At 38.9% G+C, this 27,581-nt stretch overlaps 1 protein-coding gene across 8 annotated transcripts in view; it reads left to right on the forward strand.

The window, feature by feature from the left end:
• The first annotated feature begins 11,719 nt into the window (after nt 1–11,719).
• The window catches only part of LOC150099784 (phospholysine phosphohistidine inorganic pyrophosphate phosphatase-like), a 272,126-nt gene continuing 256,264 nt past the window's right edge, over nt 11,720–27,581 (forward strand). For 3 of the 8 annotated variants that reach the window (XR_016549370.1, XR_016549371.1, XM_090403978.1), the window contains exon 1: nt 12,079–12,187. Coding sequence is in view for 1 of the 8 variants with exons in the window: in XM_090403978.1 (XP_090260104.1) it covers nt 12,111–12,187 (77 nt within the window). In the remaining 7 variants the exon portion in view is untranslated. Of the gene's footprint in view, nt 11,904–11,940; nt 11,958–12,078; nt 12,188–12,333; nt 12,571–14,180; nt 14,230–27,581 lie in introns of those variants that run through there. The other 5 variants (XM_090403980.1, XM_090403983.1, XM_090403979.1 and 2 more) reach the window with 5 other exon arrangements.

The raw sequence follows: 27,581 nt of genomic DNA on the forward strand, positions 1-27,581 counted from the left end.
CTCTGAACAGTGCTTGGAGCTTTTTAACAAGAATAAAATTGACTTTGTGGGTCGATTTATTACTATGGATGAGACTTGGATTCACCAGAATCCAAACAGCAGTCAAAACAGTGAACAGAAGCCAGTTGTTCAGCTCCAAAGAAGACAAAGTTGGTTTCATCAGCAGGAAAGGTCATGGTATGGGTTTTTTGGGATAGTAAAGGCATTTTCTTTGTTAATTATCTTGAAAAGGACAAAACAATAACCGGGGAATATTACTCCGATCTTTTAATCAGACTAGATGAAAAAATTCGTGAGAAACGATTCGGTTTGCAGAAGAAAAAAAATCATCTTTCATCAGAACATTGTCCTGATAAAAGATGTTTTGGCAATGGGAAAATTAAGACATCTACACTATGAATTGTTGGAACATGCACCCTATTCCTCAGATTTGGCTCCCACTGACTTCTATTTCTTCCCAAAACTAAAACTCTTCCTCGCTGGTCAGCGCTTTTCTTCGAATCAAGAGGTGATTGCAGCTGTAGAGGAGTATTTTGCAGATTTTACTGAGAACACTACAGGGAAGCGAAAATGGCGCTGAAGTATCTCCCGAATAAATGTATTAATCTTAACGGTGATTATAATTTAAAAATAAAAATAATTTTGAAATTATAAATTCGTTTTTTCATTGTTAGGTGAAGAACTTTTCAGACCACCCTCGTACATATAACCTGTACAGTATGTTACATGTAGTAAGGCATAGTCCAACATCATGTACTTCTGGTTTTCCACCCCCCCCCGTACTCACTAAAATGAGCCCTTGAGGAATTTGCTAACTCATCTAATTTTAATTCCTGTGCGATGGCAACAACAATCTTAAACCGTATTCGAGTTTTTGTGTGATTTCTAAAATTTTAACCAAATTGATAACAGTGTGCCTCCTATCATGTGCCGACATGCCCTCATTGTTCTGAATTTCCTTCATTGGACTTATATATACTTTTTGATTGCTTTATTTAAATGTGATTTACTCTAATCCAACTATTCTAATAGTTAGGTTGCCTTACTTGGGGATAATAGCGGTCACAAGTCCAACTGGCTTTACTTTTCTAACTACGTACATCAGTTGGACAGAGGAAAAGAACTACGTAGACCACCAACAATATTTATCGTAAGAACGTACACCAGTGAAGAAGAGATAGAGAATTTCTTCTCTGTAGTATTCTCAGTAAAATCACGTTAAACTTTATTACTCATTTCCTTCAATGGATTATTGTTTTTTCTTTTCTGAACCAAGCATTTTAATGCTTTCGGTCTTCTTATCCAAGCTTTTCACTGAATATGAAATCAATTCTGATTGTATGGAAACATTTTTTCATTTTCACCTTTAAATGTTCATGCCTTATCTAAGACTAAATTTCTCAGAAGTGTACTAAGGTTATGAAGAAGAATAAATGGGCATATCACAATTGAATTTAATCAAGCCTTTCCCGGATTCTTACTTTTCCTCTAATTTTTGTATAGATCATATTGTAAAATATCCTCCAGACATTTCAAGCACAAAATTAGATATCCCCCACCTTTGATTTTTATTCCAAGCATGAAAATTGTCCAAGCGATATCAGAACTCCTCCAGGTCCTGATGACATTTCATCAAGTGCATTGACGTTAAGTTCTACGGTATGAATTCTTGTTCCGAGCTATTTTTTATTATTTTCTATTCTAGTGGTATCTACCCTGGAACCTGGAAATTCGCTCGTATTGTATCTCTCGATTTCTAAGAAAGGCAACAAATCTTTATCTGCTAATGGATGTCCAGTTTTACTCACTTTATTTACTCAAGTAATTGAGAAAACTAGAAACACTTAATTTCTAAGTTATCCTTAAACCTCTCAGCTAATAAATGATCCTGATCATTCAACAGGGTATCTTGTTTATGATCCACTTTGGTCAAATGCAAAGGGGAAGGATTGGGGAATCTTAAGTGGGAACTTGTTAAATGAACTTCCTGTCCTAAGGTCTTTCCTCCCATCTACAACTGGGTTGCCAGCTTTCTCTCTGAGTGTAGATTAGATGTATTATCCCCAGATAGATGTTTTTCCTCAAACTTTGTAATTACCTTCAGTTGACTACAAATATAGTACATTCAATTTCTGATGAGAATCACTGTATACCTCTTTCCTCATTTGATGAATCTTGCACTACATAAGACAAAAACTTCCATAATAGCTATTTCACAACATTAAATTCTGATCTCCACACCATTCATCAATAGTTCTTTTGATAACAAAATATTATTTCTGGAAATTTTCCAGTAACATTAACAATTTTGATAACACTTAATTTCATTATTAATAAAAGTTGCTCCTGTTTTACTTTTCCATAAAAAGTAACCCTTCTAGTTTCATTTGCGTTAGCATCCAAATCTATGCATAATATTTCCTTTCTCTTTTTTGGATTACCCTAACCAAAATATCTTAGAAGATATTAGCAAGATGATAGCAGGTTTGTGGAATGAACCTTATGAGAACAGGTTGAAGATTTGTGGGTTGCAAAAATTGGTTGATAGGCGGAAAAGGGGTGATATGATTGAGACATTCAAATTACTGAAGGGTTTCTATAGGATTAATCCAGAAGATATTTTTGAGAATAGGACTGGTTGTGGGAGGACTAGGGGACATACATGGAAGCTGGGCAAGAATGTGGTTAGCAGGGGTGTTAGAGCTAGGTTTTTTCTTGGAGAGTGGTGAATGAGTGGAATAAGCTGCCAGAGTCTGTTGTGGGTGCTATGACTGTGAATGAGTTCAAGGCGAGGTGTGATAGAATCTCTGTGAATGTCGAATAGTTGTTCTTGACATGATGTTAGGGCCTCCCTCAATGAGTCTGTCGACTCCTTGGAGTTGCCGGAAATAATAATATTATTAATACGCCTCCTCAGCATAAAAAAGCTGGTACCCCTAAAAGTCTTAACACTGTGCAGACGAGTGATTAGGTTGAATAAGAACCATCTGTCTTATTTAAAAAAAAATGATCATAATTGTCTTGAGACAAAAACTTTAGTTTCATTTATAGTCTAACCGAATCCGATACAACACCATAAACTAAGCTAATCTGATTCAGGAAAGGACGAAAAAACTTTGTCAATGTCATTTCGTTAAAGTTGTTGGTACAGCATCTGTCTATTTGTGCTTTCACATCTCTGTCGTGCAGGTAATAGCATTTTAGCATCACCTAAAGTTAAATCTGACATCCTAGCATTATTCTTCTCCTCAAACTCCGGAATAAATGATCATCGTTCATTGCACCCCAGTTCTTCTGTAGTCTTCTACTAGAACGGCATCAGAAATATCTTGAAAAACCTGGATACCAAAAAAGGTTTCTGATCCTGAAAATATCCCACAATTGTGCCAATTTTATCATCTGTACGCTATATTATATTCAACCAGCATCCATCCTGCAGCATTTAAGTAATCCTTTTCCAGCTAATTCTGGCAAAAAAGTAATATGTATCTAGTATCTGCCCTCGGTATTGTTTATCCAAAGCAATGAAGCAGGTCATAAACAGTCAATTTCTTTGAAACCTGGGGACTTATCAAATGATCAATGACCTGCCATATATGTTTTATTTACGAAGATTCTGTGGATCGTGATAAGTGAAATCCAGTGGTGCATACATCTCACTTTCATCTCTATATTAACTTGACAAGAAATTCTATTCTTGTTTTAATCCAAGTGTAAACAAATTATGCTTTGGTATCCATAATGCACAGGAATATCCCTTGCTTGGAAAGAAGTCAACTGGCACTCACATGGGCAAGGTGCATTGTGCCAGGTAAGGAGTCATATGTTCGTAGCCTGTATAAATGGGATAATATGATGCGCTCAAGTCGGTGCAACTGACCGGGTGAAATGGCTGTGAGAAGGGAATTGACGGAGTTTGAAAGAGACGTTGTGAAATGATTGCATGCAGCAAATCTATCTGTTTGGCAATTTGCTGGGCTATCCCATTTCAACAATTAATGATACCATACTGAGAGGAAGTTCAGACAGTTAACTGCAAATGCTTCCACAGTGGACGACCCACCACACTCACGAATGGGACTATAGGGTAATACCTAAACCGCTATTCGTTGGATCACACGTTGAATGCAGAGTTTTAGTAATCGACTGGAACACGCATCTTCACAAAAGCATTCCAAACCCAGGCTCACAACATCGGTTTCTATGGTAGGACTGCATTATGCAAGCCTCACATTACCCGAACAAACATGCAGCATTGTCTTCAGTGGTGCAAAGAGCTTGTCCAGTGAGATGTGGAAGCTTGGAATGATGTGTTATGGAGCGACAAATCACCCTATACCCTCTACCGAGCAGATAAACGAGTGCAGGTGTGGTGGATGCCTGGTGGACATCTATTACCAGATGGCGTAACGCCAACTATGAAATTTGGAGGTGGCGATGTGATTTTATGGTACTGCATTTTCTGGTTTAGAATCAGACCTCTGTTCTGTCACAAATGTACCTGAATATTCTGGACAATGCAATAGTTCTAACTTTGTGGTGTTTCTACGGAACTGAAAGTGCACTGTCATAAGGCTGCTGTGTAACTGCATGGTTTGTATACACGAACGTAACCCCACTTGACTGGTCTTCACGGCTAATTTTATCCCTATTGAACATCTGTGAAATGAACTAGAACATTAGGTGAGATCAAGGGATATCTGTCCCACAACAGTCCAGTAACTGTTTACATGCAAGAAAACTGGTCCAAAATCCCATTGATCGCTGTTTTATTCAGGTGAAAAGTATGCATCGCGTGATTGCAAGTCATCCAAGTGAATGGACGTTCTACATCTTAGTAAGGTGAGCGCCTCAATGCTTGTTCTTCACATTATGGTGTCAGTTGACTTCTTTCCAAGCACTGTACACGTCTGAAAGGAAGTCTTTTGCACCATGGAAGACATTGGCAATTGATGTGAATCAATAGAGCCGCTTTGATATATATGTAAGCTAGTTACGAAGATACTTCATACCCTAACCTTGTTTGTTTACACTTGGACAAGGATTATGCCAGCAATATACTTACTTTTCAAGTATAATATACTTTATAATCAAGCCAGAAAGAAACATTCTATAGTCATTCACCTTTGGACACATGCCATGGATAGGTTTAGAGAAATCTGTGCTATTGCATTTGACATTTCCAAGACATTTGATAGAATTTGGCACAGAGGATTTCTTAGCAAATTGCTGTGGTCCACTTTCTTCTGTTTGCTATTGAATTGCCAGTTTTCTCTCAGGTCATTCTGCATGTAATGGAGGGTATTCTTTTTTCCGACTAATGTATCTGTTTCTCAGAGCTATGTTATTCCACTCCACCTCTTTTTACATGAACGACCTGATCTCACTGACCTCAAACATTCATCTTTTTATTGACGATAGCACTCACCACTTATTCCTCTAGTACGACAAACGTCGTAGTGTTCAAACTTCTCTAGCTTCAAGATAATGTACAGTAAGTGTCCTAAACACACTGATGTCCACGCTAATTTGCAATGGGCAATAACAGTTACCTTCAATGTTTCCAAAACACAGGAGGAGGAAATTACCTTAGTTCTTTCTAGGGGCGACTCGTGCATGCGCACTGCGGAACTGCAGCATCCCCAATTTTTTCCGATATATAAATATATTTATTAATTTATTTATATTTGCTTGTAATATTTAATTTTATCATCAACAATCCTATACAATTCTCTTATTTTGTATAATAAATAACAAAACTCCATCTTGTAGCACTTAGGAGGGCGAAAGACGCTAGCAACACTGTGCTTACCACAGTGTCATATTGCTACATGCGCAAGTATATGCATATCATAGTGAGATGCGAGCTATTAGCATAATGCGGCCCTGTCTGTCGCTCAGATTGGACATTACAAATGAAGACAACATTTTTTATAATTTTTATTTTAGAACATTAATGGGGTTATTGACAATTATGACCTCAGAATTTTTAAGTAATTTTGAATTATACTAAACTATAATTTTATCGATAATAAGCAATATTTTTTCATGAAACAAAACAAGAAGAATATATTTTATTTTCAAGTAATTTTGAATGATACCAAACTGCATAATTTTATCGATAATAAACAATATTTTTTCACGTTTAATCAGCAAAAAAAAAAAAATCAGCTAACGCCTTTTTATTCCCGTATACGGGAGTAGGCGAGGCTATTTAGCCCTATCTAACTTTTGGAGACTGAGTGGGCAGTTCAATCTCCACTGGTACCCAATCAGAGACAGATGGCCCAAGGCTATCACTAATTAAGCGGTATGCAGTGAAGTGAGACGGCTCAAATGTGCCGCCATCTCGTGGTCCCTAACCCTAACACAATATATTTAATGTCTGAAATAATGTGGGTTCTACGGTCGATTTTCTTGAGTTTACAGACGAAAAACCCGAGTTTCCGGGAGGAAAAACCTGCTTGCCCGTGCCAGAGATCGACTTACTCGGGAACCGGTCGAAAAAAGGCTTAGAAAAATTTCCTCTGGTCGCCGACTAGACTCGAAACCAAGTCTTCCTTCGTGCGGCTAAGCGCGGCGGTGTGCAAACGCCACATCCGCTGAACTACACAGGCTCTCTCATGTTTAATTTTTTTTTTTTTTTTGTAAGTAGTCCAGGAGGCTTGGAAATCTTTGGATGCCTTTGTTTGAGACATTAGCTTCATGTTGCCTGTGATTCATCTCTGGCGCTTCTTTTGTCTGAAGCACCAACAATGTACCACAAGGCAACACTACTGGAGGGGAGGGGGGCATGGGAAGGTTGTCTCAATTCCCCCATTTAAAAAAAAAAAATCATGTTTAATTTTTTTTTAATTTTTAAATGGGGGAATTGAGACAACCTTCCCGTTCCCCCCTCCCCTCCAGTAGTGTTCCCTTGTGGTACATTGTTGGTGCTTCAGACAAAAGAAGCGCCAGAGATGAATCACAGGCAACATGAAGCTAATGTCTCAAACAAAGGCATCCAAAGATTTCCAAGCCTCCTGGACTACTTACAATTATGATGAATACAAAACATACAAAGTTCCATACCGGCTCGATCGTCGCCCGGAATCACAAGGATCGCGTTGCTTGTTTAGGTGGAGGGCAAGCTTCGAAAAATGTGGTACAGGCTCCTAATCAACACTACCTCAAGATATGTTCCCTAAACATAGAAGGGATATCTAAAGCCGAAGTCATCAGCAGAATAGCCAAAGATAAAGCAATTGACGTCTTGAATCTTCAGGAAACCCATGTGCCTGACACAGCCCTCAATAGACTAAAGATCCCAGGTCTCATTCTCGTGTCTTATAAATGCCACATGAAGCATGGCCTAGCAACCTATATCCGTCCTGGTCTCAAGGATATAACTCAAAGTGTTCCTGATACAGAATACTCCATGGGTATTAAAGTTCAAAATATCACCATCTACAATGTCTACAAACCTCCATCGCAATCCTGGCCTGATTAGATGGACCGACCTGCTCCTCACCAATCTTCCTCATGGCTCTGTGTTATCCCCTATACTTTTTAACATCTACATGTATGAGCTACCTCATACCAGATCAAGCAAGTATATGTACACTGATGACCTAGCGATCTTACATCAATCCGCCTCCTTTACCAACCTAGAATCAACCTTGAATACAGACCTGAACACCCTGGAAGAGTACTTCAAGCAGTGGCGCTTGAAGCCAAATCCAGCGAAAACAGTGTCCTCAGTATTTCACCTGTACAATGCAGAGGTGAATCGACAATCATAAATTCCCATCACACCATGTGGGGCTATTCCTCTAAGAACTGGGATGGTAATAGTCTAGCTAACTGGGTGGATACATATAACTTGTATTTGAATTATGATGCCAAGCAGGATGGCACTCTTTGCTCAGCCAGATGGAACAGAACCTACACCCCAGATCTGTGCATAGTCACTAAAGACGTCGAAGACTACCCTCTTCCATAAACCAGAACTATCCTTAACAGATTCCCTAATATTCAACATCGTCCCACATTAATAGAGATAGGAACATCAATCCTAGTCATCATCGGAATATCAATTGTTAGATGAAATCTCCGCAGGTCCAACTGGACTGCATTTCCAAAACGAATCGAGCAAACTATTAGAGCAATTCCACCCACTCCTAATTGCTATCCTAGATTTGTTAAACTACTCAAATCTGCAGCAAAAGGCTCTATCCCTAGAGGCTACAGAAAACAATATATTCCATGTTGGAGTAGACAAAGTGAGGAGCTTCTAGCCGAATATGAGGAAACTGAAGATCCAATTATTTCTAAGGAGCTCATATCAACCCTGGATAAAAACAAAGGAAAGATGGATCTCAACCATCAATGAACTCGATTTCGTCACATCTAGTCGGAGAAGCTGATCACTTCTGAGAAAATTAGGTGGAGCAGAGCCAACAATGCACAAAACAACAGAGATAACTCCTGATCAAATGGCTAACCATTTATTGAAAACTTCCAAGATTCATCCGAGCTCTACCAGGAAAATTGCTGTACAAGCTTCCATCAGACAAATCCTGAAGATGGAACCCGAGCTTCTTGAACTCGTACACCCAGTACCCCGGGAAGAGGTACAAATAGCCGTAAAACTTACCAAGAATGGCAAAGCTGCAGGAGTGGATGGTATACTCCCTGAGTTCCTAAAACATCTCGGTCAACATGGCTGACTGCCCTTATCTCAGAAATCATCATGACTGGTAAACTACCAAAGCTGTGGCGGGAAGCCAAAATAATTGCCTTGCCCAAACCAGGGAAAGATCCAAATGATGTGAAAAACCTACGACCTATCTCCTTGCTTTGCACCACCTTTAAGCTCTTTGAAAGAATTCTCCATAAAAGAATTTCACCCTTATTGAAAGAGCACTCCCGACTGAACAAGCTTGCTTCAGGGCAGGAAGAAGTTGCTGTGACCAGGTCCTTGCCCTGACAACTCAAATTGAAGGGTTCCAGATGAAACTTAAATCTGGAGCCTCTTTCATTGACCTTACATATGCTTATGACACTGTCTGAATGAGTGGCCTCCTCCTAAAACTAGGAAATATAAAGTGTCAAAAACTTCACAACTTTTTGAATCTATACTCTCCAACAGAAAGATCCAGGTCCATATTGGCAGAAAAAAGAGCAAGCCCACATTCCTTCACAGCGGTCTTCATGGCTCTGTGTTATCCCCTATACTTTTTAACATCTACGTGTATGATCTATCTCATACCAGATCAAGCAAGTATATGTACGCTGATGACCTAGCGATCTTACATCAATCCACCTCCTTTACCAACCTTGAATTCAGACCTGAACACTCTGGAAGAGTTCTTCAAGCAGTGGTACTTGAAGCCAAATTCAACGAAAACAGTGTCCTCAGTATTTCACCTGTACAATGCAGAGGCGAATCGACAACTCAACCTTCCTTTCTGTGGAAGAATGGTAGAACTAGCCTCACCCAAAATACCTTGGAGTGAGCCTGGACAGAAGCCTAACCTATAAAAGCCACACCATCAACCTCTCCATAAAATTAAAACCAGAAATAATATCATTTCAAGGCTTGCTGGAACAACCTGACGTTGTGGTGCAGAAGTCCTAAAGTCGTCTGCACTAGCCCTCGAATTCTCTGCAGCAGAATATTGTGCGCCTGTCTGGGAAAGAAGTATACACACACACACTAACATTATAGACACCCAGCTAAACTTTACCATGCGCACAATTAGTGGGACAGTGAGATGCACCCCTCTCTCCTAGCTGCCTGTTCTATCTAACATTGCTTCACCACACACACACATACGGAGAAGACAAGCCTCGATTAAGGAATTTAATAAAGCAATGAGCAACCCACTCTTGCCCCTACACCAGACTCTCATAAACTCACCGTCTTCGCCTCAAATCTAGAAAGCCTCTCTGGTCCATGGACGAACTCTCTTCAGCTATGCTGCCATCAATATCTCACATATGGAGAGAATACTGGTCCAACAATCTCCCAACAAACGGCTTCCTGGTAGAAGATCCCAGTGCTCTGCAGCCTGGTTTTGATCTTCCTAGGAAGATTTGGTCATTAATAAACAGGATCAGAACTAGTCAGAGCAGATGTATCAATATTTATGTATCAGACATAAATGGAGGCTGTCAGATCACCCTTATTGTGATTGTTCTCCCGTGGCTCGGACTTACGCATATTGTGTACGACTGCACAAGGCGCCAATTTCACGGTGGTGGCCTACAGGACATCTAAAAGGTGACAGATGAGGCCTTGAATTGGCTTTCTAGCCTGGACCTTGACCTGTAGTTGGTCTGGTGGTGGCGGTGGTTATGGAGGAAACAGAAGATCACGGTCCCGTCTCACCACGAAGACATTATTCTCATAGTCACTCTCATAGTCCTCATAGTATCAGCAGAACACCTCATGTTAGAAGATGATGATACAATGTGAAATGGTCCTCCTTTAATGGATCAAGTTTTCTCACACAAGACACAACTGCTCTCTAATTAAACCTCGGATACAGCTACATTTATGTTGTGAGAACATACAGCCTTGTCATACTTGCTGCAGGACAATAATTGTCCCTGGCTTGATTATGACAAGTTACTTTTGCTTTATTTTTCAAAAAAGGAAAGACTTAGAAAGCAGGTTGTGCCTTTTATGTAATGAACTTTTATATGTTAAGATTTTCATCATTTGTTTCTGGAAATTGTGATTGTACTTTTCACCTACCAGTTTCATGTAGCCATGAGTATAAATAAATAAATTTTTAAATTTTTACCATAATTATGATATTTTATCCAAACACGTGTACACTGTACTTACAGTGTGTATGTATATTTCGAAAGTCGCAGCATCCCCACGATTTCAAGCAACGAGCCGCCACTGGTTCTTTCCCAATTACTTTTTATCTTTAACCTAAAAGCAGAAACCGAATCTCTTTCCCTCCTTGAACTGGCTCTTACTCAAGCCTTTCTTGCATAATCACATCACTTCAAAGCATCCTGAGCTTCCAAAAATTTGGCATCTTTTTTTCGGTGAAGATCGTTCTTTACATCTGTCCAGCTGGTTACTCTGTACTAATCCGAACCCAGCCCAACTTTAGAACTCTCATATTTGAATGGTGTACTGAAAAATCTTTCTAAAAATTCATGATACTGTTCAATAGAGAGCAGTTCAGTTGATTGATGATATCCCCTCACACCGATTCTCTTCAAACCACTGTTATCAGTTGCAGTTTATGTCTCTTATACAGATATATCCATGGAGGCTGTTCATCCGAATGAGCGTCCATCGTACCCCACATTTATGCTAAACCTGCAGCAACAGGAGAAACTATACACGGCATTTATTTCCCATAGGCTTCTTGGGTGTGAAAAAGATATTAAACAAAAAAAAAAAAAAAATTACTCCGCCCCCTTTCAAACTATAGATAAACAACAAGAATGGAATGAAAAACGTTCCTGGAGTTATATGCAATCCCATCCAAAAGTCAAGCATAAGGACTATTAGAAAATCATAAGTTTAGTGTTTTTGTAATTGAACTAGGAAAAATCTAATTTCTAATAATGAAAATGGGCAATTGTTCCTTTATTTATTATTATCCCCCCCCCCCTAATACTTTGTGCATATTAACTGACTTCCGCTTTACGAAACAGTGCAATTCGTAAAGAGGGTGGTACATCTACATTAAAATAGCCGGCCGAAACTTTAAAGATACTATTTAAAGTTGGGTATGAGGAAAATAAACTTTGGAATAACAGCCTCGTAGGCGCTTTAATCTTAGGAGGGCAGTGAAAAATCGTGATTACTCTACTGCTTATGCATTAAACTTATCTTCATTATACGGGAATACTATTTTTTACGGGGTTACAAAGGCTCAACGTGCGTAGAGGTACAGAAATAAGTTAACTAAGCGGTATTTAGTACAGAAGTATGAATGACTGTTGTATGTGTATCAGTTTGTTGTTAATTTTTCAGTTTTTAAGGCATGTTTAGATTTCATTTTTGAACAACAAATCAGATTGTTTACGCTATATCTCAACTTTAAGCTCTTTTTTTCTTATTTATTTTCTGACGAAAATAGTCATTCTAATAATGAATGCACGCTATTTGGCCAGATGACTCACTGCGGCACACCTCCGCTTTCATAACAACTGAACAATCGGTTAAAAATGCGTATGTATACAGATACTATGTAACACTTTAAAAAAAATGTTTTCACTTTTTTCTTAGAGTGCGACACTTAAAGAAATGCCGCTCGTGCGATATAATAACACATCTTAGTTCTTTGGAACTGTTTGATATGCATAGAAGCGTGATGCATCCTAGACTGACTGCAACAGATTCATATCGTAGTTGAAATAATCTCATCGCACTAGAATTACTGCTTATTTAATGATAGATATAACATTTACTTAAGAGCCTCACAAAGGTGGTGCTAAGGCAATAAATTATAGGCCAATCAGTAGTTCAGGTATCGGAGAGGTTGGTGAGTGATAGGATACAAAAATGGGTTGATAACTGATATTCTTGTGCTTGTTAGCATGGGTTTGTTAAAGGTAGGTCGTGTTTTACAAACTTGCTTATGTACTATAACAAGGTGACGAATGTATTGTACAAGGGAGATGCATATACAGTAGCATACTTCGATTTTGCAAAGGCTGTTGATAGATTGCCACACAACAAGTTGGCCACTAAAGTGAAGCAGATGGAATTGGATGATAGACTAGCAAGTTTGATAGATGAATGGCTGTCAGATAGGTATCAGTAAGTTGTGTATGGGGCGGGGGACATTATCTTGAAAAAAGAAAGTCACTAGTGGTTTGCTGCTGGGTCACTTTTGGGATCATTGCTATTTAATTTGTATATTAATGACAATGGAATAGGTTTAACTGGTAATATATAATTATTTGCAGATGATACAAAGCTGGGGAGAGGGACGAGGAATCAAGCAGATGTGGCCTTAGGGGGAGACTAGAATAGATTCTATCAATGGGCAACAGTATGGAACAGGGGGACATTATCTTGAAAAAAGAAAGTCACTAGTGGTTTGCAGCTGGGTCACTTTTGGGATCATTGCTATTTAATTTGTATATTAATGACATTGGAATAGGTTTAACTGGTGATACCTAACTGTTTGCAGATGATACAAAGCTGGGGAGAGGGACGAGGAATCAAGCAGATGTGGCCTTAGGTGGGGGGGACTAGAATAGATTCTATCGGTGGGCAACAGTATGGAACTGTTAATTTGGCAACTATTGTTGCCAAATGTGAGGTTCGAACATTTGGTAGGCACCCACTGAAGACAAAGTATACACTTGGTGAGGAAATTTTGGAGGAAGTTGGGAAGATAAGAGACCTTGAAGTGGTGGTGGTGGACAAGGATCTGAAGTTCATAAGTCACATTGTACATGTGAAAACATCACATCAAATTATGGCAATGATGCGGAGAACCTTAACTTGTAGAAATAAAGAGGTTCTGTTACCTTATAAGGCCTTGATCGGGCCTCATATGGATTATTGTGCATAGATTTGGTCTCCTGGTTTTCACAGTGATGAGGATATGTTGGAAAGGGTCCAGAAAGACTGACTAAGGTCGTAACTGGTTTTTGGGATGTGGGATATGAGGACAGATGTAGGTAATGTAGTTTGCAAAGCCTCGTGAATAGGAAGAAGAGAGGGGGATATGATTGAGACATTTAAAGTGGTAAAAAGTTACAAGGTTAATGTGGAAGAAAGTTTTCATAGAATGGGGGAAGCGAAGAGAGAACATGCCTAGAAGTTGTATAAAGAGGTTGTGGTAAGGGCATAAGGAATAAGTTCTTTGTATGAAGGGTGGTTGGTCAGTGGAATGCATTGTCAGACATTGTGGTGACTGCATATACATTGAATAGGTTTGAAGCTCAGTTTGATGGACAATGTGCCTCTCACGATGAATCTTTTGACTCCATGGAGGTCTGCTGTTAATAATAATGAAACACTTGGAATATAACTACTATTTTTACTTGAGAAAATCTCAGCAGGAAGTTCATCCATTTAGTTTCTGTGGTTTATCATTAACAGAACTGGTCGCTTGAAAGTTTATCATATAGTTTATAATTAGCTCTCTGTGGAATGTTTCTCTATTGTAATTAATATGAAATTTTCTTCCTACAGCTAATACAGACATGAGCTCAGCTAGAAGAGAACACAATTGTCCTTTTGTTCAATGAATTATGGTATACAGTTTAATACCTGAAAAATAAAAGAATTAAATGAAAATAAATTAATCATTTATAATTTTACATAAATCTTGAATAAATTCCTTCTAGTGCATTTTGCAGATTGTTTTATATCTTATATATAGAAGCCAAGTTATTAAAAATTCAAATTGCACAATGACTTTATATACACTTGCCACAACCACTTTATTATCCCTATTTGTCAGTGTGCTCCTTATAGTAGCAATGTACGGTGTAGTCTTTGCAGTACATTCACTGTGCCATATGAATTTCAGACCATTGTTGAACATCGCCCCTGTCCCTGGATGTGAAATCTCATCCCCCCCTTCCTAAAGCACTGTTTCACCAATATGGTATGCAGCTTTATATCTTTGCACTCCAAAATTCAACATCTTGCAGTTTGAAGTGCAAACTATTTAACATCAACACTGCAAACCTATCCCCATTCATTTTGTCAGTCTGTGCAAAACTTTCTAAAGGAATTAACATCCCTCCTTATAACTCTTCCCAACTTTGCATAATCAGCAAATTGATGAAGATTCCCTGTTAGTTCACAAGAAATATCATAAAAAAAAATTAAACTGCAGATATAGTAAACTAGAACCCTGTTAATCGCATACCACTAAGTACTTTCCTTTTCTGAAACAGCATCCCATTGCCCACAACTTGCTTGAAATTCATTTAACTAGTCTGCTCTCTGTTCCCATCTTGCTCAACTTCTAGACTAACTTGTCATTTCACATTGTATGAAATGCCTTTGTACAGTTCCACATCATTGTATATGAACTGTTATGTACACATTTTTCACCTCAGAGTGCAAGTAAATTGCTACAGCTGTGGTAATACTGAACATGCAACTGCATTAATAAATATAAACAAATATGTGTGTATATTTTTAGGTTATATTATTTATTATTATTATTACCATCCCAAAACCTCATGGAGTCAAAGACACATCTGGGAGGTCCTTTTATCACACACACAGCTCATCATACCGTGTTTTAAACATTCAAACTCTTTGCAGACACCACATTCTCAGGCAAGGCATTCCAATCATTAACAACTCTGCACGAAAAAAACCTGCCTCTCACTCCTCTACTCACACCCTCTTTATACAGTTTCCAGGGATGACCTCTGGTTCTCCCCTGATCTCCCACTATTCTCTGTAAAACTTCTCCAGCATTGATCCTATAACAACCCCTTACCAACTTGTAGGTCTCAATCATATCTCCCCCCTCTAGAAGATGTAATTTGCAGAGTCTGGTGGACAGGAGGAATCCTGTCCACCAGACTCTGCAAATTACATCTTCTCAATCTTTCCTCATACTCGACATTCCAGAGGTCAGAAACTACCTTAGTCAGTCTCCTGTGGATCCTTTCCAACATCTCTTCATCCTTCTGAAAACCCGGTGACCAAATCTGGGCACAATAGTCAATGTGTGGCCTAATCAAAGCCTTATACAATGGAACAAGAATCTCCCGATTTCTACACGTCAGTGTCCTCCGCATCACTCCCAGAAGCCTTTGTATTGTCTTCACAATTTTGGCGATGTGTCCCCTAAATTTTAGATCCTTATCACTATCACCCCCAGATCTCTTATTTCCTCTACCTTCAACAATATATTCTCACCAAACATAAATTCTGCATCCAATCTTTGTTTTCTAAATTTTAAAACCTTACATTTTGCAACATTGAACTCGCATCCCCATTTCCGTGCCCAATCACTCAATCTATTCAAGTCTTCCTGTAAGGCCACAACATCTTCACTACGCTTCATGGTTCGTCCCAACTTTGCATCATCTACAAACAACTGAATATCTCCATCCAAATCTTCACCTATATCATTAATATACAAGTTAAACAGCAATGGACCTAAAACAGACCCCTGAGGCACTCCACTAGTGACTTTCCTTTTCCTGGATATCGCTCCCTCATACACAACTTGTTGATACCTATCAGATAGCCAGTCTCCAATCCAATGCACCAATTTAATATCCAACCCCATCTGCTCTAGTTTGACTGTCAAACCTATCATGAGTTACTCTATCAAAAGCCTTTGCAAAATCCAAGTATATTACTTTGTATCCTTTTCCTCTGTCCAAGGAAGCAGTCACTTTATTGTAATAAGTAAGTAGATTACTAAAACATGACCTCCCTTTAGCAAATCCATGCTGTCTATCAAAGATAATACCATTGTTATCAACCCAACTCTGGATCCTAGTTCTCACAAGCTTCTCCAACACTTAACCACAACACCTGACACACACACACACACAGATAGGTCTATAGTTTGATGCTTGAGTTCGATCACCTCCTTTATGAAGTGGCACAATCTTGCCCTCCTTCCACTCCTTAGGAACTTGACCGAGTGCAAGACTCATATTAAAAAAATATGTCAAGGCAGGTGTCAACTCCCTGGCACATTCTTTCAGAATACATGGTGATATATTATCAAGTCCCACAGCCTTATTAAGATCTAGTTTACTCAATTCCCCATACACCTCTTGCTCACCTACAGTCAGTCTCTCCTCCCCATCATCTACTGCTCTCAATCCCTCCATGAAGTCACATTCACAAGATTGAAAGATCTTTATGAACTGCTCATTAAATATCTCCACCACACATTCTGCATCAGCTGTCTTTATACCCTTTTCTCCAATCAGTGTCATCCTTCCATAATTATTCTTTCTTTTGCTGGCTACATATCGAAAGAATCCCTTAGGATTCTTTTTGTCTTCATTAGCTAACTGCTGTTCGTACCTCTCTTTAGCTACCCTCACCAACCAAGTCACCATCCTTGCTTGGTCTTTGTAGCCCTCATGGAATTGGTTATTTCCACTTCTCTTATGCTGCCTCCACAATTCCCTTTTTCTCTGTATCGCATGCTTAATCTCTTTATTCATCCATCTCACACCCACCTTATTTAACCTTCTCACCCTTGGAATACATTTAGACGTTGCATCTACTAAACAGTTTTTGAAAATTCTCTAAGCTGCATTGATCTCTTTTCCAGCTAACTCCTCATTCCATGCTACACCCTCAAACTGTCTCCTGAGCTTCTCATAATCATCCCCCTTGTAGTTCCACATATACCCTTTTCTCACAGAGGTCCTCGCACTGCTGGCAACCACCCAGGTAATCACCTCATGGTCACTCTCACCAATTGGTGGATGATTTGACACCTCATTTACAATTACATCCTCTGATGAGATGACCAAATCCAAGACCCTCAATCCTCGTGTGCCCTCTGTTACATACTGTCTGAGGTAGTTATCCCTCAAAAACTCAGGAAACTCATTTTCTTTACTTCCAGTTGTATCTCATCATTCCAGTCTATATTGCCATAATTAAAATCACCCATAATGATCACCCTTTTCTTATTTACTTGGCTAATTTGATTGTACATTTCATTATTACTACCATCCACATTACCTGGTCTATAACAACATCCCACCAAGTATTTGATTCCATTCACCTCTATCTCACACCATACTGTCTCAAAACCACTGGCACTATTTCCCTCTTGCATCTCCACTTTATATGGACATAACTCTTTCTCTATCATCAATAGCACTCCCCCCTCCCGTTTTACCTCCTCTGTCCTCACGAAACACATCATACCCTTCCATCTCTATTCCTGTCAGGATGTTATCCTCTTCCAACCATGTCTCACTTATTCCGACAATCTTTGGGTGAACAGACGCAATTAGTGCAACCATTTCATCTGCCTTGTTTCTTATACTTCTAGCATTGGTATACAAACACAACAGCTCATTTCTGGATCTACAGCTAGTTCCACTGATACTACCACTCACTCGATGTGATCTCTCCATGCTCAACTGGGGCGATTTCCCTTTCTGCTTCTTCATTTTAAAACCCTTTTCAATTCCAACTGTTTCCTCTTGATCCCTGGTCATCCCATTCCTTTCCTGCCTACACATGCTCACCTCCTCTTGGAGCATCCACCTTTCTCATGCTGTGTACCCCTGTCCACCCCTGAGCCTCCCCTTTGCCCTGTATATATGACCTAAAAGTTTCTTTTACACGTGCAACTTCTCTTATTACAAAACAGTGCAGAAATAATTAATAAAAATTTTGTTGGGAGTGTTACTAACAAGTACTCACATCTAAGTAACACGCGGACCCTGCATAGGAAGCGTGAATAACGCGTAGTGAAAGAAGAAGAAGAAGTGCAAGTAAATTGCTAAATGAACTCACCCATAGCCAACTTCTCCAGTTGTATTCTGTTGATAACCAACCTCTCAATTTTTAATTACAAATCTAGATATATGGGATAAAAGGTAAAGGTGAGCAGACAGAAGTAGGTAAGGAGGCAGGGGGGGGGAGTCACAGATGAGAAGTGGCATGGGACCAAAAAATGAATTCCAAGAGTATCAGAAATAAGGAAGATGAAATTGTTGTGTTGATTGAGTTTATTCACATGCAGCTACTTGGAATAAATAAAACCTAGTTGGACAAAAATGATATCTTGACAATAGAATGGAAGAGCATGATGTTTTGTGTGAGGATAAGAAGGGGGGATGTAATGCTAATGATAGCGTGGGAATAATGTCCACACAAGGTTGAGATACAAGGATAAAATAGCAGTAGTGATTTTGAAGCAGTATGGTGTAACGTGGCAGTTGATATGAGATATTTAATTGGTTGTTGCTATAGGTCTAGGAATGTGGAGGGGTAAAAACAAATGTAGGCAACTTGCCATAGTGAGCAAGAGAAGGGTGATCATTATGAGTGCAGAAGAGAATGATTTCAATTACCACAATATCAATTGCAATGAAGAGATAGCATCAAGGAATAAGGAGAATGCATTTCTTGAGTTATTAAAGGACAGCTATCTTAGGGAATATGCAATAGAAAGTACACAAGGGTTTAAAAGTCTTAGATTGGACCATATCATCAGAGGATGTTGAAAGTTTATTTTTCACTTGGTTAGACTATAATAAATTTAGTTTAATCCTTTATCCAAGTGAGAGCAAACAAAGTTTGCACCTGAAAATATCTTCAGGAGTGAATATGGTGTTGTACTATCTTACCTGGGTAAGTAGTACAACACCAGGTATCTCCAACTCTGGGCCTGGCTCCCACTGAAGAGACCTCAATAAAGGTCGAAACTAGTTTGGGTAGTGGCCAATCCCTTAATGCATAACATTATACATATCCGCAAGGAGATGTGTTTTGCATTATGGGAGATACTGGGATAGGAGTGTTGGTAGCTTGCTCCACCTTTGCTACGAGTTGCCTGGTGTTGTACTACTTACCCAGGTAAGATAGTACAACACCATATTCAGTCCTGAAGATATTTTCAGGTGAAAACTTTGTTTGCTCTCACTTGGATAAAGGATTAAACTAAATTTATTATACATCAGAGGATGTGCTTGTGAATGGGATGTGGGGTGTCTAATTCCCTCCCTCAGTTGGTTAGAATGACCACGAAGTGATCACCTGAGTTGTGACTAGGCATGTGAGAATCTCTATGAAGAAGGGATATATGTGGGAATGACTACATTGCCAGTGATTATGAAAAGCATAATAGTTAGAAGCTATAGCATGGGAAGAGGAGTTGAGTGGAAAGGCTGCCTGCATTGATCAAAAGATACTAAACAGCAGCAGCAATGTCTGAGTACATTCAAAAGGTGAAAAGAGTACTTTATTGTAGCAGTAAAATGGATGAATGAAGAGATTAAGCATGAAATTTGGAAGAAGACACTCCAGAGGCAAACACAAGATGAATGTTGATAGCAATCATCTACATGAAGAGTACACAGAGCAGGCCATGAAGATGGTACAGCAAAAGTTCAAGATGAACAGGATTTAACCAATCAGGCCAAGATGTGACACACCTGTTTAACATGAGGTCTTACAACAGAGCAAGACCCAAAGTAGTGGAAAGTGTAAAAATTGTACCACTTCATAAAGTGGGGTGGGGAGAATAAAACTGATATCACAAATTATATGCAAATCTGTTTGTTTGCAGTTGTTAAGGTGTTAGAGCAGTTGGTGAGGACTAGGATTCAGAATTGGGTTGTTAATAGCAATATTCTTTATTATGGTCAGCATGGATTTGTTAGCAGGAAGGTCATGTTTTGGCAATCTGCTTATGTGCTACAAGAAAGCAGCAAATCATTGGAAAAAGGAGATGCATATACAGTAGTATACTTTGATTTTTCACCTCTGCTAGATTGCCACATGATAAGCTTGTAAATAAAATCGAAATAGATGGGATTGAATAAGTGAATAGTGAGTTGGATAATTGGCTGTCAGATAGATATCAGCGGGTTGTGTATGGGAGAGTGGTATCCGAAAGTTGAAAGTCACTAGCAGAGTGCCATGGGATCTCGGTGTCATTATTGTTTAACTTGTACTATTAAATTGTAATGTTTAACAATAATATTACTGTTGCAATGATTTTGGAACAGGCTTTAATTGGAGATATGCAGTTGTTTTGTGATGATGCAGAGTTAAAAAGAACTATGAGGAGCAGAGTAGCTGTGGCTTTGCAGGAGTAGAATGTGCAAGTGGCCATGTGAGTGGAGCTATCAGTTTAGTGTTGCAAGAGCTTGAAATTTGGTAGGCAATTGGGATGCAGAGTATGAAATTAATGGAGAAATTTTAAAGATGGCGGAAGAGATGAGAGATCTGAGAATGATTGTGGACAGAGACTCGAAGCTTAGAGGTCATATTGCTAAAATTGTAACCATTACAATAGATTTTGGCAATGATGAGGAGAATATTGACAAGTTGAAACAAAGAGGTTATGGTTCCACTGTATAAGGTGGATGTGAGCAAGGGAGTGAGGAGCAGATTCTTTGCATGAAGAATGGTTGGTGAGTAGACTGCATTGCCCGAAAGTATGGTGAATGCAAAAACTGTGAATGGGTTTAAGTCATGATTCAATGATCTTTTTGCATGAGGGTGCAGACCTCCCACAGATAGTGCTTTGACTTTGTGTGTGTATGATGTTGATAATAATAATAACAACATACAATATAGACAGTATGTAATTGGAAACTTCTCTCTCCTAGAACCGTGCTTGTACAGTGACACTATTTTGCGTTCTTTCCACTAGGAACCTTTTCCACCACAAGACTTTCATTAAACAATCAAGCCAAAAGCATTGTTAACTTTCTCACACATTCCTTAAAAATGTATGGTGATATGTCATCCATTCTCACAGCTCTGTTACACAATATGAATGCTTTCTTTTTAGAAATCAAGATGTGAGAATTTTCTTATTTAATTCTCGGACCCTAATGTTTCTGTGAGAGGATATCAGTGGTAATGAGATATAAGAAGCTACTAACTATAATACAAGCAAAATGTGTGCGTGCATGTGTACGCGCTTTTTTTTTTTTTTTTTTAAAAGAAAGTATTGCTTTAGAAAGAAGGGAATTCATTTCTTTCTTTTCAGTTTTTTTTTATTTTAAAATGAAAGTATTGCTTTAGAAAGAAGAAGGAAATTCATTTCTTTCTGTTCAAGATATATACATGTTTTAAATGAAATTCACTTTGACTTTATTGGATATCAAGTTTAAACCACATAAAAATAGTGACCTCCTGTGATTAGTCCCAGGGACTCAATAGAGGTGCCATGTAATAATAAATATTCTTTAACGTTAAAAGAGAATAGGGCTCATTTCTTACTGATATCAATATTGTAACCATGCATGCATTTATACTGTGATTAAGGTTAAGTTATGGACTGCTTATGAAAGTTGCAAGAAATGTTATTTTATGATTTGAGTTATACTTGAAGTATATTTTTTATTTGGTTGTTTTGACTCATTTAATTCTTCTTTTTCGGCCATGGTCAATCCATTGCTGGACAAAGGCCTCCTCCTTTTTTGACCACTTCTTTCTATCCTTGACAATCTTCTTCCACTTCTTGTCAAAGTTTCTAAGGTGATAATTCCATCTAGTCCTTGGCTTTCCTCTGTTTCTTCTTCTGGTTGGTAACCAGTTTGTAATACTTGGTTCAGCATTCATCCTCTCTTCTCATTATGTGGCCTGCCCCTTGGTTTGCTCTCTAATCCAAGAGTTTCTTATTTTATCTTTTAAAGCGATCCCTAGGATGTTTCTTTCAAATTTTCTTTGAACAATCTTCAACTTGTTTTCGGGTCTTTTTTGTTAGGTTCCAGGACTCATTTAATTAGTTTACAATAAATTACACCCAAATTGTAGTATTGGATTTGAACCTTGACATGACATGAAATTTATTATTATTATTCTACAGGTGAGAGACCAAAACTGGCCAAAATAAGGCATGTTTCAGTTGCTCCAAATATGGTAAATGCCAGGATATTTCAGGTGAAATATACCAAAATTTCAGACGAAATATCACCTGAAATGTCTCACTGTTTACCATATTTGGTGCAGCTGCAACATGACTTATTTTGGCCAGATGGGAAAATAAATTGAATTACATCAGAATATATAAGAGATGTCACATATGGCAGAACCAGAGCAAGTGTTCTGTCAAATCATGTCCTGAATTTTGCTGAGGCCAACAATGAAAACTCTATCATTCATCCAGTCATATAGGACAAATAGGAAAATATCTTTCGATGCTATGATGAACTGGAAAGAGGAATTGTAGAATCTAAAGAAATCATCCATCATCCAGTACATCTCAACACTAACCTCAACTATAATCTCTCAGATTGTCATTATGCTGCTCTCCAACTTTGGCATTCATGAAACCTTGAATCCATGCACATGTCCAACAATGAAGAGATACAGAGAAAAGCTTCAAATGTTAATACATTAATGCTTTAATGTATAGATTTTTTTCTCTTGCAACGTTTGTTGGTAGTTCCCTCATGTTATGCACACGATGAAGTCTTCTAAGAAGATGAAACTAGTTGTGCAGTTTATTTAAATTAAAATAGTGTTTCTATTTTTTATCTCTCAGCTTATAGCTATTTAATCTGTTTAAAAAATGTCTCTCAGCCCCGTAAATCAATTATATCATATATATATATACATACATACATACATATAAAGGTCATCACCTGGAGTATACACATATATGTTCATGTGCACACGCACAATCTACCAATAATTGTCTGGACACTTTAACAATTTCCAATTGAAACCAGCAGTTAAACCCTAATATCGGGTGCATCCACTTTTGTCTTTGATCAGCTCCTGTACCCTTTGAGAGAGGCTTTCCACCAATATGCACAGACATCAGGTGGAATTTGTCTCCATTCCTCCATCAAAGCAGCACTGAGTCCATTGACAGATCGAGGATATGCTGCTCTGAATCTCAATCACCACTCCAATTCGTCCTACATATGTTCAATGGGGTTGAGGTCAGGACTCTGTGCAGGCCAGGGCAGTCATTTCATACCCATTTCTTCATACCATTCCATAACAGCTGCAGCTTTGTAGCATGGGGCATTGTTGTCTTGATAGTAACATCCATAAAAACACCACAGTGTAGGCAGCACCTGATTATCCACAATATCAGTGTACTGAGCTGCCTTCATGGAACCACAGACAACAACCAGTGGTCTTACTCCAAACCAGCTGAATGCACCCCACACCATTACTCCACCACCAAACTTTACTGCGGATACAACACACTGTGGTAACAAGCATTCACCAGGCTGCCTCCACACCTTGCCATCAGACTGGTAATAGGTGAACCTTGATTCATCGACCTAGATCACTTTTTTCCACTGGTCATTTGTCTAGTTCATACACTCTTTACACCAGGCCTTGTTCGTTGTTGTGATGTTCAGCTTGTGTGCTGCTGATCTTCCGTGGAAACCCAGTAAATGGAATTCTTTTTGTACAGTGTTAGCATCATGGTGTTACTGGTGTGCTGGAACTCATGATGGATGGTCTGTGCTGATTGTAGCCAGTTTATGTCTATCACTTGTTTTAACACTCTCCTATCCCTGTCAATCATTTTCCGTGGCAGCCCTGGGTGTTTTCCTGCACTAGTGATGCCAAAACATCTCCATTTTGTTGATCACATCGCCAACCATTTATTTTGGATGCTCCAGTTGAGCGGCAGTGGCATGTATGGACATGCTACCAATGTGACAACCCACGATGACACCCCCCCTCTTGAAGTCACTGAGTTTAAGTAGTGTTGCCCCACCTGTATTCAACTGCTATGACAGAATACTGCTTCCTACTATCTGCACACCAGTTTTTATGTTATTAACAAACACAGAATGTTGCATAACTTCAAATAACAGGAGTGTCTGGACAATTATTGGTAGATCATCATCTGAAGTACACACACACATATATATATATATATATACACACCATAAGTTTCAGCTTGACTAGCTTTTAGAGGTGATAGAAAGAAAACAACTGTGTCACTTTTCAACATAATCTCCCTTTACATCAACACATTTTTCACATCTTTGAATTAACATTTCTATGCCCTTAAAAAAAATTGTCTGTACTTTTGTCTGCAAAATGACTTTAAAAAACTGAATCTTTCACCTCATTGTCATCTGTAAATTTTCTTCCTTGAAGGTCTTTCTTCAGTTTCAAGAAGAGGTAGTAGTCACTGGGTGCTAGATCTGGGCTTTCGGGTGGGTGTTCCATCTCCTGGAAGCCACAGTCCTTCACTGCAGCCTTCACAACAATAGTCATATGGACTGGAGCATTGTCATGAAGCAGGCGAACACCATGACTGAGTATTCCTCGTCTCTTCTCCTTTATGGCATCATGCAGTTTGTGCAGGAGTGAAGCATAATATTCTGCATTCACAGTGGTATTCCTTTCCTTGAAGTCAATCAAGAGAATTCCCCCAGCAATCCCAAAAGATTGTTGCCGTGATCTTCTTGGTGGACTAAGTGACCTTGGCTTTTCTTAGTGGCGCTTCGCCTGGTGTGTTCCACTCCATGGATTTTATTTGGGAGGATCATAATAAAATCAAAGCTCTATGCGTACACATGTGCACATAGACCTTAAACCTCACCCAAAAATCAATGCAAATGTGGTCTAGTTTATTGTGACACAAAGTTGAAGCTTTTGCTAACAGCCTAGAGAAGCAGTGTACTTCTTTCTAGACTTCCATCAGGTAAAGTACACATGCAGGTAAGTCTCCACCTCCTGGAGAACTTGTTTGTGGTGGAGGGGATTTCCCAATGATGGTACTGGCTCCTTTCATTCTTCCTCATTTTCTTTGCTTTTTTTCTCCATACTCTTTGCTCTGCTTCTCCTGGGTGTTTTTTTTTTTACTATCCTTTCTTCCAGACCACTGTCACTAGACTCCAACACCCTGCTGCCATGCAGTGTGACCCATGACATATGGAAAGAGGAATCCTGGTAGATTGTACTACTTTGGCCTCTACTACAGCAAGATTGGAAGTCCTAGGTGGCCCAGCCAGGATCACTTTGCTAGTAGGCTTGCCTGCAATGGTCAGCGGTATTGCAGTAAGTCTGTCATCCCAGAGTTGGAACTCAAGGCTAGGTGTGGTGTTAGTATAGCATCTGGGGTAACCCTGGCATTCCACTTCCAAGCACAGTTATTGCTTGCCAGTCAGTGGACATCCATGTGTGGCTCTGTGGTGGGTGGGGAGCTCTGCCACCAAATAAAAAAACCCATTGGGTATGAACTCTTCATCCTCAAATGTTGCAGGAACCCTAACAAGGTCCTAACCAAGCACATATTGTAGATACATTGTTTGGTAACAGAAGTTAGAAACAAAAGATATGTGATATCAGTATAAATGTGCCCATGATTCTGATGAAAACCTAACATCTTTCTTTATTCAAAAGGGTTTAGAAGAAATGGCAGGATCTCCCAAAACTGTTAAGAACCTACATTCTAGTGATATTTTGTGGAAACATCTTGTCAGCAATATTTTGAGAAATTGCTGAGAGCAACATTAGTAGGTGGATTACCAATCACAGTAACACTTCATAAAATACTCAATTCTTGTAAAGGAGTAATAATAGAATGGGATATCCTTGATGTTACTGATGAGGAGATATGTTCAGAGCTTAAAGATCAGGAAGTGACAAGTGTGAGGCAGATCCTGATACATGGGATGGTCATCTGGTACCAACCAGGAACATCATCCTTACTTTTGATACATCTAAGCCTCCAGCATTTGTAAAAGCAGGGTATTTCAATTATCCTGTTAGATTGTACATCCTTAATCCACTAAGATACTTCAAATGTCAGAAATATTGATCTGCCCAAAATGCCTGTCATGTGTCTGCCACCTGTGCTCGATGTGGTACCAAAGAGCATGATAACAAATCTTGTTCTGCAAAAAGCTAAATGCAGAAATTGTCAGGGAGAGAAGTGGAAAGATAAAAAAAGAAATATAATAAAGATAAAAACAGAACAAAATATCATATCAGGATGCAAAAATGAAGTTAACCACTACCACACCTATTCTGAGATTCTCTTATGCTGAGAAGGTGGCAGCAAAGAAAATGCCAACACCATTTCAAACATGTATGTCTATTCCACCATCTGATAATTTCTCAATACCTGAACTTTATGATCATCGGTGCTTCTCTATTGAGCATATCAATTCCATTGGCCTATGGTCTCACTCCAGAAACAACTCTAAAAATGGTTCCATTCAATGAGAATCCACTTATCAAAAAAATTATGGAAAGGATGTCATTAAAGATAAACTACAAGACACTCCACAGAAAAAAATGGATATTTCAGTATCTACTGAAAGCAAATTAAACTTGTCAACTGATCCTGACACATCAGATGATGTATTGAATATTTTTCCAAAAGAGATGGACACTGGCTGTCCATAATTCCCAAAATCAGTTGATAAATATAAACCTGACAAAGGTAACCCCTCAACCTCTCGAAAACCAGACAAGTCTACGAAGCCAAAAGAATAGGAAAATTTTTATACACAGATGAATTTACAATAATGATACACTTCCACTGACCTCGATTAGCAACTGAAAATCTGCAAAATGCAATCTCTGAACTAGAAGAGTGGTTCAAAAGCAAACTGATATCGATGCATACACGAAGTTCTGTAGTACTATTCCCAAGAAAACAGGTATCCCCACAGGGTAAAGTGGTCATGCCCCCCCCCCATTCCATGGCAATGAGTGGTCAAACACTTAGGGGTAAAGCTAGATAAAGGGATTCGCTTCATGACTGGTTTTAATCATGTCTGCTTTGAAAGCGAATAGGACTACACGACAGCTATTTCTGTTACCCAGCTGACTTAGCTGGGTAACAGATATAGATACTGGGTAACAAATCTTAAACTACTCCTATACAAGTTGCTGATCAGGCCAGTCCTGATGCATAGCTCACCTGCCTGGAGTCACATGGTGAATTCAAATGTTAACAAACTACAGATAATCC

This window comes from Typopeltis vanoorti, chromosome 14 (genome assembly GCF_054136105.1).
Source record: "Typopeltis vanoorti isolate ZY-2024b chromosome 14, IOZ_Tvanoo_1.0, whole genome shotgun sequence".
NCBI classification, from domain to species: Eukaryota; Metazoa; Arthropoda; class Arachnida; order Uropygi; family Thelyphonidae; genus Typopeltis; species Typopeltis vanoorti.